At 45.5% G+C, this 12,772-nt stretch overlaps 1 protein-coding gene across 24 annotated transcripts in view; it reads left to right on the top strand.

The window, feature by feature from the left end:
- Positions 1 to 12,772, top strand: part of KIAA1217 (KIAA1217 ortholog) — a 494,732-nt gene that overhangs the window by 459,272 nt on the left and 22,688 nt on the right. For 23 of the 24 annotated variants that reach the window (XM_059910993.1, XM_059911016.1, XM_059910959.1 and 20 more), the window contains 5 exons: positions 2,257 to 2,432; positions 5,966 to 6,096; positions 6,638 to 6,785; positions 9,361 to 9,790; positions 12,202 to 12,385. In XM_059910993.1, coding sequence (XP_059766976.1) covers positions 2,257 to 2,432; positions 5,966 to 6,096; positions 6,638 to 6,785; positions 9,361 to 9,790; positions 12,202 to 12,385 — 1,069 coding nt within the window. The remainder of the gene's footprint in view (positions 1 to 2,256; positions 2,433 to 5,965; positions 6,097 to 6,637; positions 6,786 to 9,360; positions 9,791 to 12,201; positions 12,386 to 12,772) is intronic. The other variant, XM_059910879.1, reaches the window with a different exon arrangement.

Here is a 12,772-nt window from a genome sequence, read left to right as displayed (position 1 = left end):
TTTAAGACCTTAATAAAAAGATATTATTAGCAAGAACAGTGTGAAACCACAATCATGAGTCATACAGAGGAGGTAACCCAAGGGCAGCACATTTTTATTTGGTTCCCTCCCAGACAGACCAGCAGGTCCCGCCCCCAGGGTGATGCCCCCTGATAACAACAGGTCATCTGCACCGAGAGCTCGGTTTGTGCAAGGCATGACTGCAAGCACTTTATTGCCTCTCGAAGCTCCATTACCAGTCTGTGAGATATGAACTATTACTATCCCTTTTTTTGTTTTGGAGAGACACAGGGAGATTAATACAGTAAGTCCCCTGCATACGAACGCATTTCGTTCCAAGAGTGCGTTCGTAAGTCCAATTTGTTTGAAGTCCAAGAAAGTTAGCCTAGGTACCCAACTGACACAATCGGCTATAAAATACTGTACTTAATAGGTTTATGTATATGTATACATAAACATATGTATATGTATACATATGTACAATATGTATAATACATTTCACACAAATAATACATAAAAAACAAAAACACACAAAAAATAAACATTTTTAATCTTACAGTACAGTACCTTGAAAAGTACAGTAGTCCAGCACAACAGTTGGCATACAGGGGCACGTCTGCATCTTTGAAAGTTCACAACTTGAAGATTTGTGTGTAGGGGACTTACGGTAACATAACCGCACTGATTTCCCACTAAGTGGGAAAACTCGGAAATGAACCCAGGCAGTCTCTCTCTGGATGGCCAGTTGATCCTGGTGCCATGTTGATGTTCGAACATGATGGTGGTTTTGCTTGAGTGGTTCGTGCTGAAACGTTTTATTTTTATTCAGAGAAAACGGAAGCCGTGATGAGGCTTCAAGCGGGTGGTAGGTAACACGGTCAGATGGTATTTCCACTCTGTTTGCACAGATGATGGACAGTTGACAGAGGCATCATTATTCCTATGAGGTGATACACGGTGCACGAAACCAGAAAACGAAGAAAACAATAACAGCTAATTGAAAATTTCAGGGGAACTTTAGCTAATATAATAGGTATAATATAATTACTGGTTTTGAGGCTGATTGAATGAACTCATTTGATGTATGTGCTGTCAGAAAATTGTCCTGCCCCAGGAAAGCACTTAACGCCTTGTTGGAAACAGGACTCAAGTGTTTGGCTAGATTGTTGTGAAGCCTGGATTCAAACTCACACATCCTGTACTCTGGGGTGAGAAACAAGAGTGTTCTGGAAACTACATGGAAAATTATATGGAAATTGTGGTCTTATGTATGCAAGCAAGCTACGTATAATCCAGGGAAATTAGTTAATTGCCAAGAGCCTTGGGCTCGTCTGGAAATTATCATTGCCACTGTCAACATCAAGTTCTGTGTTTTGGGAGTTTTTTATTTTTTATTTTTATTGAAGTATAGTTGATTTACAGTGTTGTGCCCATCTCTGCTGTACAGCAGAGCGACGCAGTTATACACACACACACATTCTTTTTTTAATATATTCTTTTCCATCATGGTTTATCACAGGATATTGAATATAGTTCCCTGTGCTATACAGTAGGACCTTGTTGTTTATCCATCCTATCTATAATATTGAATAGTTTACATCTACTCATCCCAAACTCCCACTCCTTCCCTCCACCACCTCCTCAAGCACTGTGTTTTGATGGTCTGTGATTACAGGGCATTTGGTCCATGGACCCATTAACAAGAGGGACACAGATTCTCTTTTAACTGATAGGCTGAAACAGTCCACACTCCAATCACCTTTCGTTGGGTACCTTTCTGTACCAAACAGTATCTCATTTAATTTTCAGACTAGCCCTGGCAAAGGAAGTGAATCCCCATCCTTAGAGATAAGGAATGTGGCCAAAGTCTCACAGCGCATCCGGGAGAGGGTTTAGGGTTTGATCCAAAGTCAGCTTGGCTCCAGAGCTGGTACTCTTGGCTCTCCCTAGGAAAACACGTCAGTGAGACTTTACACCCATTGCCAGGATGCACTACCAGCGTACAGAAAGGACCCTATTTTTTTTTGCAGACAGGGACGTGGAAGTCTGGTTGTCAGCTGGCTGCTAAAACTCGGATGTTGGCTGAAGCAGCAATATTATATACGGTCTGTGCTCCCTTCCCTCTCTCACTGAAATAAAGAGAGACTCAGCTGCAGGGCTGTTTATCCGAACCCGCGCTTGGAGCCTGTCAGGCGGCTCCGGTACCCCCGTGTCAGCCCTCAGAGCCAACGGAGGGTGGCTTCTTTTGTCCAACAGCTGCAGAACCAGGAGCTGCTGAGGGCGATGATGAGGAAGGCTGAGCAGGAAATCAGCAGCAAAGTGATTGAAACGTTAAAGAGACTGGAGGACCCTGTGCAGCGACAGCGGGTCCTGGTGGAGCAGGAGAGGCAGAAATACCTGCACGAAGAGGAAAGGGTCGTCCGGAAGTTGTGGTGAGTGCGGTCCCTTGTTGCGTGCTTAGCTGTTCAACCTGGAAGGCAAGCCTGTCTTTGCCAAGGAGGAGGCCCTTCCTCGACGGTGTTCTCAGCCTCTTTCTTTATTGAGCACCTACTGTGTACATTTAGGGTTCTGCTGGTTCTGGGTATCTGTGGACACTTAGCTAGTGCCCCTCCATCCAGGCCCAGGAAATTCAACAGCCCTTGGGAGTCTGAGCTAGTCTCTTTGAAGCCAGAGCATCACACTGTTCTGTAGGGCTTGGCAACGCATAAAATTAAAAGGAGCCAGTGGCACAATCCGGTGATAAATGGGAAGTCTGCATTTAATCTCAATAAATTAAAACTAATAGCCAAAATAACACAGTGCCAAAATTATCCTCCTACCTATTATTCAATGGTAGTTAAAATCACAAAAGAAGAATTTAAATGTAAAGTATGTCTGATCCAGAATGAAAGATGCTTCCTTGAATGTTACCCATCTTCTGTGGTTCTTATTGAAAGCATCTATCAAGTCCCACTATTAAAATGAGCAGAGTTTTATTACGCCCCAGTCACTGGGGCAGGCCCGTCTTTTATGTTAATGTATGTTTTGTTATGCGATGAAGATTTATCATAGAACAATTTCACCTTTTAGCATAATGAATAATCATTTGCGTGGGTTCTTCTAGTGTTGGTAATTCATTTTTTTTTTGAATTTCATAAAGCCTTTTTTTAAAATTATTTTTTAAATGTTTTATACAATTTTTAAAGGTTATACTCCATTTATAGTTATTACAAAATATTGGCTTTATTCCCCATGTTGTGTAATACATCCTTGTACCCTATCTTTCACCCACTAGTTTGTACCTCCCACTCCCCGCCCCTTACATTCCCCCTTCCCCCCCTCACTGGTAACCACTAGTTTGTTCTCTGTATCTGTGAGTCTGTTTCTTTTCTGTTATATTCACTAGTTAGTTGTATTTTTTAGATTCCACCTATAAGTGATATCATACAGAACTTGTCTTTCTCTGACTTGTTTCACTTAGCATAATGCCCTCCAAGTCCATCCATGTTGCTGCAAATGGCAAAATTTTCATTCTTTTTTATGGCTGAGTAGTATTCCATTGTATATAGGTAATTCTGTTGTTTCTTGGAAAGCTTAAACCTCCCAGAATGGGACTGTAAGGGAGCAGCTTCCAAATTCTTTTCATGACCAGAGTCACCAGAAGCCTACAACATGATGGAGAGTACTATCCTCTATCACCTATTTGATATTTGAGCTGTAGCTTATGTCACCTCAGATGCCAACCCAATGTGCCTGATTAAAATTAGAATACCCCTCTCAGTAGCAGTCTAGAGGAAGAAATCAGTTTGAGTTATTATTTTCCTGAAGAAGAAAATTTGATGACTGTGCATCATCTCGAGTAGCCTCTAAATTTTTATTTAGTTCATGCCTTTATAGACAGTTAATCACCCACCATGAAGTAAAAAGGCTATTATTTGTCTGAAACATTTCTGTGACAGCCCGATTGTCTACAACTACATCTCAAGGTTCTCCTTGAAAAGTTCTTTTAAAAAAACATAGACTTTTAATATTTTTATAGAATTGCCAATTAAATGATTTTTCCTTCCAGCTTAACTGAGATGTACTTGTCATACATCACTGTAAGGGTTCAAGTACAGCGTAATGATTTGACTTACACACATCTTGAAACTGTGGCCACAGTAAGTTTAGTGAGCATCCAACATATCATAAAGATACAAAATTAAAGAAATAGAAAACAAATTTTTTTCCTTCTGATAAGAACTCAGGATTTCCTCTCTTAACAGCTTCCATATATAACCTACAGTAGTGCTAATTATATTTATCGTGTTGTACATTACACCCCGAGTACTTATTTATCTTATAACTGGAAGTTTGTACTTTTCTCAACCTGCTGCCTACCCGATGACACTCAAGGCTCTGGCAGTGGAATAGTTGTTCGCTTACTGCCACCTAGTGGTTCTTCAAATCAAAGCTCTGTTCCTGTTCCTTTAAGAGGGGTTTTTCTATTGTTGGATTTACAGGCAAACTGCAAGGGTGGGGTGAGGTTATTAATGGGCCGAGGCGACAGGATGTTATTATTGGTGTGTTTGTTGAAGTAGGAGACCTTAATTTAGTTCTGTTGGAACTGGCAGTACCCTAAGAGGTGTGTGTAAGTGTGTGCACACATCCCAGAAATCAGATCTGTGATCATTTCTTCTCTTTGTAGCCTGGAGAGGACACTCAATCCTTATTGACAAGACAATTGGTATAAACCAGAGGTTCTCGGTCAGGGGCAAGTTCGTTCCCCTCCCCTCCCCCAAGGACATTTAACAGTGCCTGCAGACATTCTTGTTTGTCACAAGTAGGGGAGGTTGCTACAGGCATCTATCATCAATGGGTGTTGAATTTTGTCAAAAGCTTTTTCTGCATGTATTGAGAAGATCATATGTTTTTATTCTTCAGTTTGTTAATGTGGTGTGTCACACTGATTGATTTGTGGATATTGAAGAATCCTTGCATCCCTGGGATACATTCCACTTGATCATAGTGTATGATCCTTTGAATGTGCTGTTGGATTCGGTTTGCCAGTATTTTGCTGAAGATTTTTACGTCTATGTTCATCAGTGCTGTAATTTTCTTTTTTGTGGTATCTTTGTCTGGTTTTGGTAGCAGGGTAATGGTGGCCTCATAGAATGAGTTTGGGAGTGTTCCTTCCTCTGCAATTTTTTGGAAGAGTTTCAGAAGGATAGGTGTTAACACTTCCCTAAATGTTTGATAGAATTCACCTGTGAAGCCATCTGGTCCTGGGCTTTTGTTTGTTGGAAGTTTTTTAAACACAGATTCAATTTCAGTGCTTGTGATTGGTCTGTTCATATTTTCTGTTTCTTCCTGGTTCAGTCTCGGAAGGTTGTACCTTTGTAAGCATTTGTCCACCTCTTCTAGGTTGTCCAGTTTGTCGGCATATAGTTGCTGCTCCTGGCTTCTAGTGCGTCGAGGCCAGGGGTGCAGCTAAACATCCTGCAGTGCACAGGACAGGCCCCCCACCCACACACACACACACACACACACACACAACACAGAAAAGAATTACCTGACCCCAAAGGCCAAGTGCCAAGGTTGAGAAGCCTGATCTAAAGCAATCTGGCCTCCTCTTTTGGCTCCCTCCGTCCCTCTCTCTCCTCTGTCACGTCGCAGGGTGCACACACCCTCCCTTAGCTGGCATCAGCAACACTGAAAACGAAGAGTGGGTCCTTGGTCAGCCAGGCGGCCAACCTGGGCCTCCCCGTGGACAGCCCCGGGAAAACGGCCTCGCACCTGCCTCATACCTCAGCAGAATATCTTAAGCCAAACCAAGCTACGCCTGTACCAGCTGCTTCCATCGCCTCCGTGGGCGTGGAGGGGGCGGCCAGGACGCGGTACAGGAGGGGAGGCCAGGCGGTGAGGCTCAGGGGGCCCTCTGCTCCGGCACTGTCCTTATTGAAGGCCCCGGCGCTCACTCCATCTGTGGTTTGCACCCCCCCCCCAGTGACCTGGAAGACTTCGTTGAAGACTTAAAGAAGGACTCTGCCTTGGCCAGCCGCGTGGTTACTCTAAAGGACGTGGAAGACGGGGCTTTCCTCCTGCACCAGGTGGGAGAGGCAGTAGCTTCCCTGAAAGGTGAGCGTCCTCCTTTGGGGGGGTGGGGGGAGTCTGAAGCCTGGTTCCTGGGGTGTTTGAAAATCCATCAGACAGAGAAGGATTCATTCGTGCCCATGGGCAGGTACTCATCCAACACCTCCATGTGCCAGGCACTGTTCTGGGCACTTGGGCTACATCACTGAATAAAACACGTGAGCACCCCTGTCTGTCTTCTGGGAGCTGATATTTCAGTGGTGGCTGTAATATTTAGGACTGAATGACTCTCAGAACCGTCTCTCTTCTCTGGGCTCTTACAGTGCCCCAGGCACCTGTACCAAATTCATGAAACACACCCCAAGGGCCGCGTGAGCTTATCCCAGACATACAGGCAGGAAATGACAGGCCTGGGGGCTCTGCCTTGGCCCAGGTCACGCTGAGCCCAGCTCGGCCTCAAGGCAGTGAGCTGCCCTGTGGTGGGTGAACCCCACGCTTCTCAACCCTGTCCGGGGTCAGGGCTCGGGACAGGGGGCTTGCTGCTCTGGCTTTTCCCTGCAGCTCACCAGCTGCTCTTGGCCCGCAGGAGAATTTCCAACCTTACAAAACAAGATGCGGGCCATCCTGCGCATAGAAGTGGAGGCCGTGCGGTTTCTGAAGGAGGAGCCACACCGGCTGGACAGCCTCCTGCAGAGAGTGCGTGGCATGACCGACGCCCTGACCATGCTGCGCAGGTGACCGGGGCTGCCTGGGGCTGGCGGGGCGCGGGGCTGGCAGGGGGCGGGGCTGGGGTGAGAACTGATGGTTTGACGCCAGACTTCTTGTTGGTTCTGATCTCACAGCCAGGCAGTCAGCCGTATGTGGACGTTCTGTCTGCTCCAGCCCTGGTGGTGTTAGGTGTCAAGAATATAATAATAAACCAAACAGGACCCCTGCCCTTATAAAACTTCCTTGCCCACGTGGGAAATAGACACGACTACCACACATGAACCACTTCCCAAGAGTGGCAGTCCTGAATTTTCTTTTTTTTTTTTTTAGTAGGACTTGGAAATTACAGAGATGTTACCCTTTAGATCTTGGACCAGATTTGAGAGCAGGTCACAAGCAGAAGTAACATATAAATTCTCGGGAGAATTTTAATCACTATAATCTTTTGATCAGGTTTGTAGGAGACATATGTTAAATGTGCAGTTGACTTTTAGATGAATTATTAACCACAAGGAGCAAGTGAGATTTTTTTCTAGTAACAGTGGCCTCAAAAAGAACCTCTTCCGAGATGCTGACACTACAGAGCGCTCTGTAATCACCTGTGTAAGTTCCAGGATGCCAAAAATCACCTGGATTAAAACAACAATGGCCTCTTCCTGGGGAGCCCTCATCTGCCTGGGCACAGGAAGAAACTGTACCTGAATTGCATTTTCTCATAGGTTCACTCATTTTAAATTGCCAGAGTGAACTTTTTCTTCCAGTAGGATAAAAATATGTTCAAAGAATGCTTACTTAAGCTCTTACCTAAATGTGGTAACCCACCCACAAAGCCTAAAACAAACCATCCTTATTAAGTGTTTGTTTAAAGAGGGAGCAGGCTGGCTGGTAACATTGCCCACCCTCCCTTCTCTTCCCTGAAAAACAAACAATTTTTAAAAAATTTTAGAGCCAGCACAGATGAAGCTGGAGATATTTATCTTACCTCCATCTAAAAAAAGATGGGATTGTGTGTCTTGAATGTTATAGGACTTTTTGTCCCATAAATTCTCAGTGGTGAGAATGATAGATAAAGCCAGTTAAGTAACTTTAACAATAAAAATAGAAGAAATATTAGCTGCCATCACGCTGCTCGTCACAGGCCTTTATACTATTAATCTTTCCTTGGTATCTTTCCCGTATAACATTTTGTACTCAGCACTGTGGAAGACACAAGAAGGAAGGTAGGAATATGCACGACCCCAAGGACAGGCACATGTCCTGGTGCCTGATAGAGAAGACAGAGCGGGTGACAGTCACAATTCAGAGCAACTTAGCGGCTTGGGAAGATGCTGAAGGGATTTGGTATGTGTCGACTTTGAGGTGCTGGAAGGATAGCAAAACAGAGCTGCCCATGAGGCACTTAGAATGTGGACCGAAGTTCAAGAGGCAGAGTTTAAGGGAGTCCCTGCCTAACTCAGAGGGAGAGAGGGAGGAGAGATTTAGAGTTGGAAGTCGCCTTCATGAAGATGATTACTGAAAATGGAAGCAATGGCTATGATAGAATGAGAAGGAAAGGAGGAAAGAGACCCTTAGGGCTTTGGGATTGAAGGGACGGGGTAGGTAAAGAGCAAAAGAAACAAAGAAGTGAATAGAAGAGGAGAGTCGTAGAAAGCAATGTCTTCTTTCAAATCAAAAAAAAAAAAGAGTATTTTGCTAAGAAGGGAATGAGGGACTAATTAAAACTTATGGGTCGAGTACCATGTGTGACCAAGTCTTCCATGTGACTTCATTGATCGCAGCACCCAGCCCTGAGGAAGGCATTGAACAGCACTGTCACCATCATTATTATAATCTCCAGAAAAGTATCTGAGGCTCACAAAGGTGAAGTTCCCGGCATTACAGAGCTAGAACATGGTAGAACGGATACTCAAACACAAGCCTGTCTGACCCCGAAGGTCATGTCTTTTCCACTGGACCATGGGTGGAGGCGGACAGACAGACAGCATCAAATGACCCCCCCGCCCCCAAAGCAGAGGAGGAGGAGGACTAAGCCGGCGGTTAGATTCAAAGTCACTCTTGATGTTGCAGAAAGGCTGGTCAGGTCCAGGTGGGGCAGCCAGATGGCACCAGGCTGAGCTGTAGGAAGAGCAAAGCAAAAGGAACTGGCATATGAACCACCCTCCCAAGATGTGTAGCAGGGAAAGGAGGAGAGAATGGAGGGTTTGGGAAGCTTTGGGTTAGAACCGAGCATCTCTGAGAGCTGCCCAGGCCTGGATCCGGTGCAGGAGTTATTGTTAGAATCGTGTGTCCACTTGATGTCACCACCCCCCAAACAGTGACGGGACTGCATCAGTCTGGACACAACAGTGCACGTGGGAAGGGAAAGATAGACCATGTCCTGAGGGAAAAAGTAGGAAAGCAGCTGCCAGAGATAACTAGGAGGCAGTTAGGTTGCTATGGGAACCCTCAACTCTAAGCTGCTACTCCGGGTTTTAGAATGTCTTAATTTTGCAACAAAGTCTTGCCTGGCTTTGGGATGACACAGCACTCAAGCATGCCATACAACTAAAATGCACGTTACCTAGTTCACCAGTTCATGCTGCTGTGTGTGGTTTCTCCCAGGCATGTCACTGATGGGCTCTTGAAAGGCACAGACGCAGCCCAGGCCGCACAGTATGTCGTGATGGAAAAGGCCACGGCCGCAGAAGTCCTGAAGGCCCAGGAGGAGGCTCCCCGCGCCTCGGGCCAGCCCCTCCCCGGTGCGGGCGTCCCCGGCGATGTGAAGTCGGAAGTGGTGCCCTTGACCGTTCACCACGCTCAGAGCTCTCCTGTGGTCATCCAGCCGTCCCAGCTCTCCTCCGCGCTGCTGAACCCTGCCCAGCACTTGCCAGGGGGGCCCGGGCCTCACCCGGCCAGCCCTCCCGCTATCACACAAGAGGTGACCTCAGCTCTGCAGTCCCCGCAGATGCCCGGGAATGGTTCCTCCGTGCAGAGCCTGTTCATGGACGAAATCCACAGTGTGAGTGCCAAGAACAGGGCAGTGTCTATCGAGGTAGAGTCCTATTTCCATTTTTCATAATTCCGTAAAGGAGGAAAGGATGTGGTCCTTTCCCTCCAAGAGTATACAGTCTGGTTATGGAGATAATGCATATATGTATCAAAGATATATGTTTATCAAATACATTATCAAAAATATATATAACTTTCTATCTTATATACATAGCGATTTTTTTAAACTGTAAATGGGTTTCAATGGCCAGATTGAGAGAGAGGCCATCAGATTTCAGACAAGGGTCAGGCACCCAACCTGTAGGAAGGTGAGGCAGTGGTGTGCTGTTAAGTGTTTAACAACCGGCATTCTGATGGCAGAAGCCTGATTTGTAGTTATCTGCCAGTTTCTGTGGTGGAAAGACTCCCACCATCGCTGACATCACTGACCATGCTGGTGGGAAGAAGGGTGACAGTCAGCCCTCCCGAGCCAGTGTGAGCTGGGGAGGGTGTGCCAGTGACCTTGAAAATGAAGTAGAATCTGGGTAAGCAGAGGGTGGTAAGAACATTCTAGGACAAAGGGATCCTGGGGCAAAGGCTGGACCTTGGATAAACCAGTTTAAGTGGAACAAGGAAGAGGAGATAAGGCTGGCAAAACAGGCTGGAAACTGGTTTGGGGCAGCTTACTCACCAGTCCCATGGGGCCAAGGTTCATTTCGTGGGTATCAGAGAAATGCTGTAGCTTGGACCAGTGGTAAAAAATGGCATCTTCAGAAAATTAATCTGGAAACAATATGCAGAATAGATTAAGGAAGGTAGTGGGTCTTAAATTAAGGGTGCAGGATGGGAAGTTGTTACAGAAGTCTCAGAAGGAAGGAGAAAGAAGGTCTCAAGGTCACACAATATAGAGAGAAAACTTGCTGTGTTCTTAAATATTCTTTTCATCAAGAGCTGGTGTAGGTGCTCAAGCAGCACACTGCGTTTCCCTGGCTCTCTCCTTCCTCTTCCCTAAAATGTTTCCTCCACTCATTACTGTGTCCTTAGCCACCTGGTCCTAAGCATTCCTGCCTCTCTTGCAAGTCAGCAGTGGATAACTCTGGTTTCAGGAGGAGATGACCTCTTAAAACCACTAAGGCCACAGTCATGGCCACCGGGCCTCTGAACACTAGGTAGCTCCCCTCTGCTCCAGAATCAGTGGCTGTGCCCCCTAATCCAAGTTAGCTGCTTACAAAATGCATAAGATGGGGTGGAATGTGATTGGCTGATGATGATTCTGCCTGTCAGGGTCAGGGAGGGGACCAAAAACACATTTCCTCCTGAAAATTAGTGGATCTGCCACTTTAAACATCTCTACATTTAAAGGATGTCAGCAGGATGATTCTTTTATTTAAAAATGTCTATTGAGAACCCACTAGGCATAGTTACCATTGTTACGTGTATAGTAAGTTTGACGGCACACTTACAAGTCATCTCTGAAATGCTCTGATCCACAATAAGGAGGCCTGAGTCTTCCTGACAGCTCTGCTATGGAGCTTCATTCACTCAAAGGTGTTACTGAGTCCCAGTAGGTGCCAGGCCTTCATAGGCTCTGGGGGTGGCAGTGAACAGAAGGGACCAAGCCCAGGCTCTGGTGATAATAAATGCTGCGAAGGAAAAACAGAGGAGGATAAGGACGGTGACAGTGGTGGCTGTTACTCATAGAGAGTGAGTCTCGGGCAGATCCTTCGTCTCACTGGGCCCCAGTGTTCTCGTGTGGGAAATACACTGATTCCGTGATCTCCTGGGTCTTCTCCAATTCTGACATTATGGGGTTCCACTAATCCTGGTGCTCATTTCCACTCTGTCCTCCTGGAATGATTAAGGTGGCATCTCAAAATCACAGGAAAATGCTCTTTAAAAAAATGTACTGGTATTTAAAAATGCATTTTATATACTTCTCTCTCCTGTAGAACTTGATGGAGCTTAGAGATCATCTCAATAGCCCCTCCTTTTGTAACCAGGAGAATGTGACCCAGAAGATCATATAGCAATTCTTTGACAGCAGTGGAACTGAGACATAGGATTAGTGAGTGTTTTGGTGTTTGTTTCTGTTTCTTTGAACATCTCCTCTACAACGAAAACTCAGTGTAGAAAAACAAAACCTTAGTTATGGGATACATGCCTTTGAATGCATATATCCCTGTGTCCCTGCCAAGAGTGTTGGCAGAGTATGTAGTAAGTGCTCAGTAATAATTTAATGAATGAATGATTGGGTTTCTGAGCTTGCTTCTCTGTGAATGAATACCACTTGGGCTTCAGTGGCAGCCTGTTTAAAACATGTAGCAGACAGCACAAGGGTCAGGTTTGTCTGATGGGCAGAAGTGTCCCTGGACACAGAAACCAGAGCATCACTTTACCAACACTTTAACTGTGTTATACTTCCTCCCGCCCCGACATGAAATCTCAAAACTTTCTTTACTTGCTGTTGTCCTTCAGAAAGCAGAAAGGAAATGGGAAGAGAAAAGGCAAAATCTGGACCACTATAACGGAAAAGAATTTGAGAAGCTCCTAGAAGAAGCCCAGGCCAATATTATGAAGTCGATTCCAAACCTGGAGATGCCGCCAGCCTCAGGCCCACAGCCAAAGGGCGATGCTCCAGCGGACAAGCTAGAACCTTCAGGTCAGGCGCTACCAGAGCTTTGTGGGCTGCTCACGCTCGGGTCAGTGTGGTGCCACCCACATAGGCACATGCTGGCCAGTGGGACCAATCTCTCACTTCCTAAAAACCTTATCAATTAAAACAAAAAAATTAATTGGGAAAACAAGCCCCAGGTGTCCCTAGAGCCTCCCTACTAGTTTTTGTTGTTGTTGTTTTATTGACTACTACTTTTTAGTTATAAACCTAGCAGGGAAGCTGTGTTCTGCGCTAGGAATCCAGAACAACGCTCACTAAGGAAAAATGTAGCTCCCCAGCTTCTGCCTTTCCTACGAATTTATGACCCTTCACAGCACCAGCTGGGAGAATATGAGACCTGCGTTTAAATTGAGAGGTTTTCTTAGAAAACGT

The sequence above is a fragment of the Balaenoptera ricei genome, chromosome 2, assembly GCF_028023285.1.
Source record: "Balaenoptera ricei isolate mBalRic1 chromosome 2, mBalRic1.hap2, whole genome shotgun sequence".
NCBI lineage: Eukaryota > Metazoa > Chordata > Mammalia > Artiodactyla > Balaenopteridae > Balaenoptera > Balaenoptera ricei.
The sequence above is the reverse complement of the archived record's forward strand: the minus strand, read 5'-3'. Positions and strand labels throughout refer to the sequence as shown.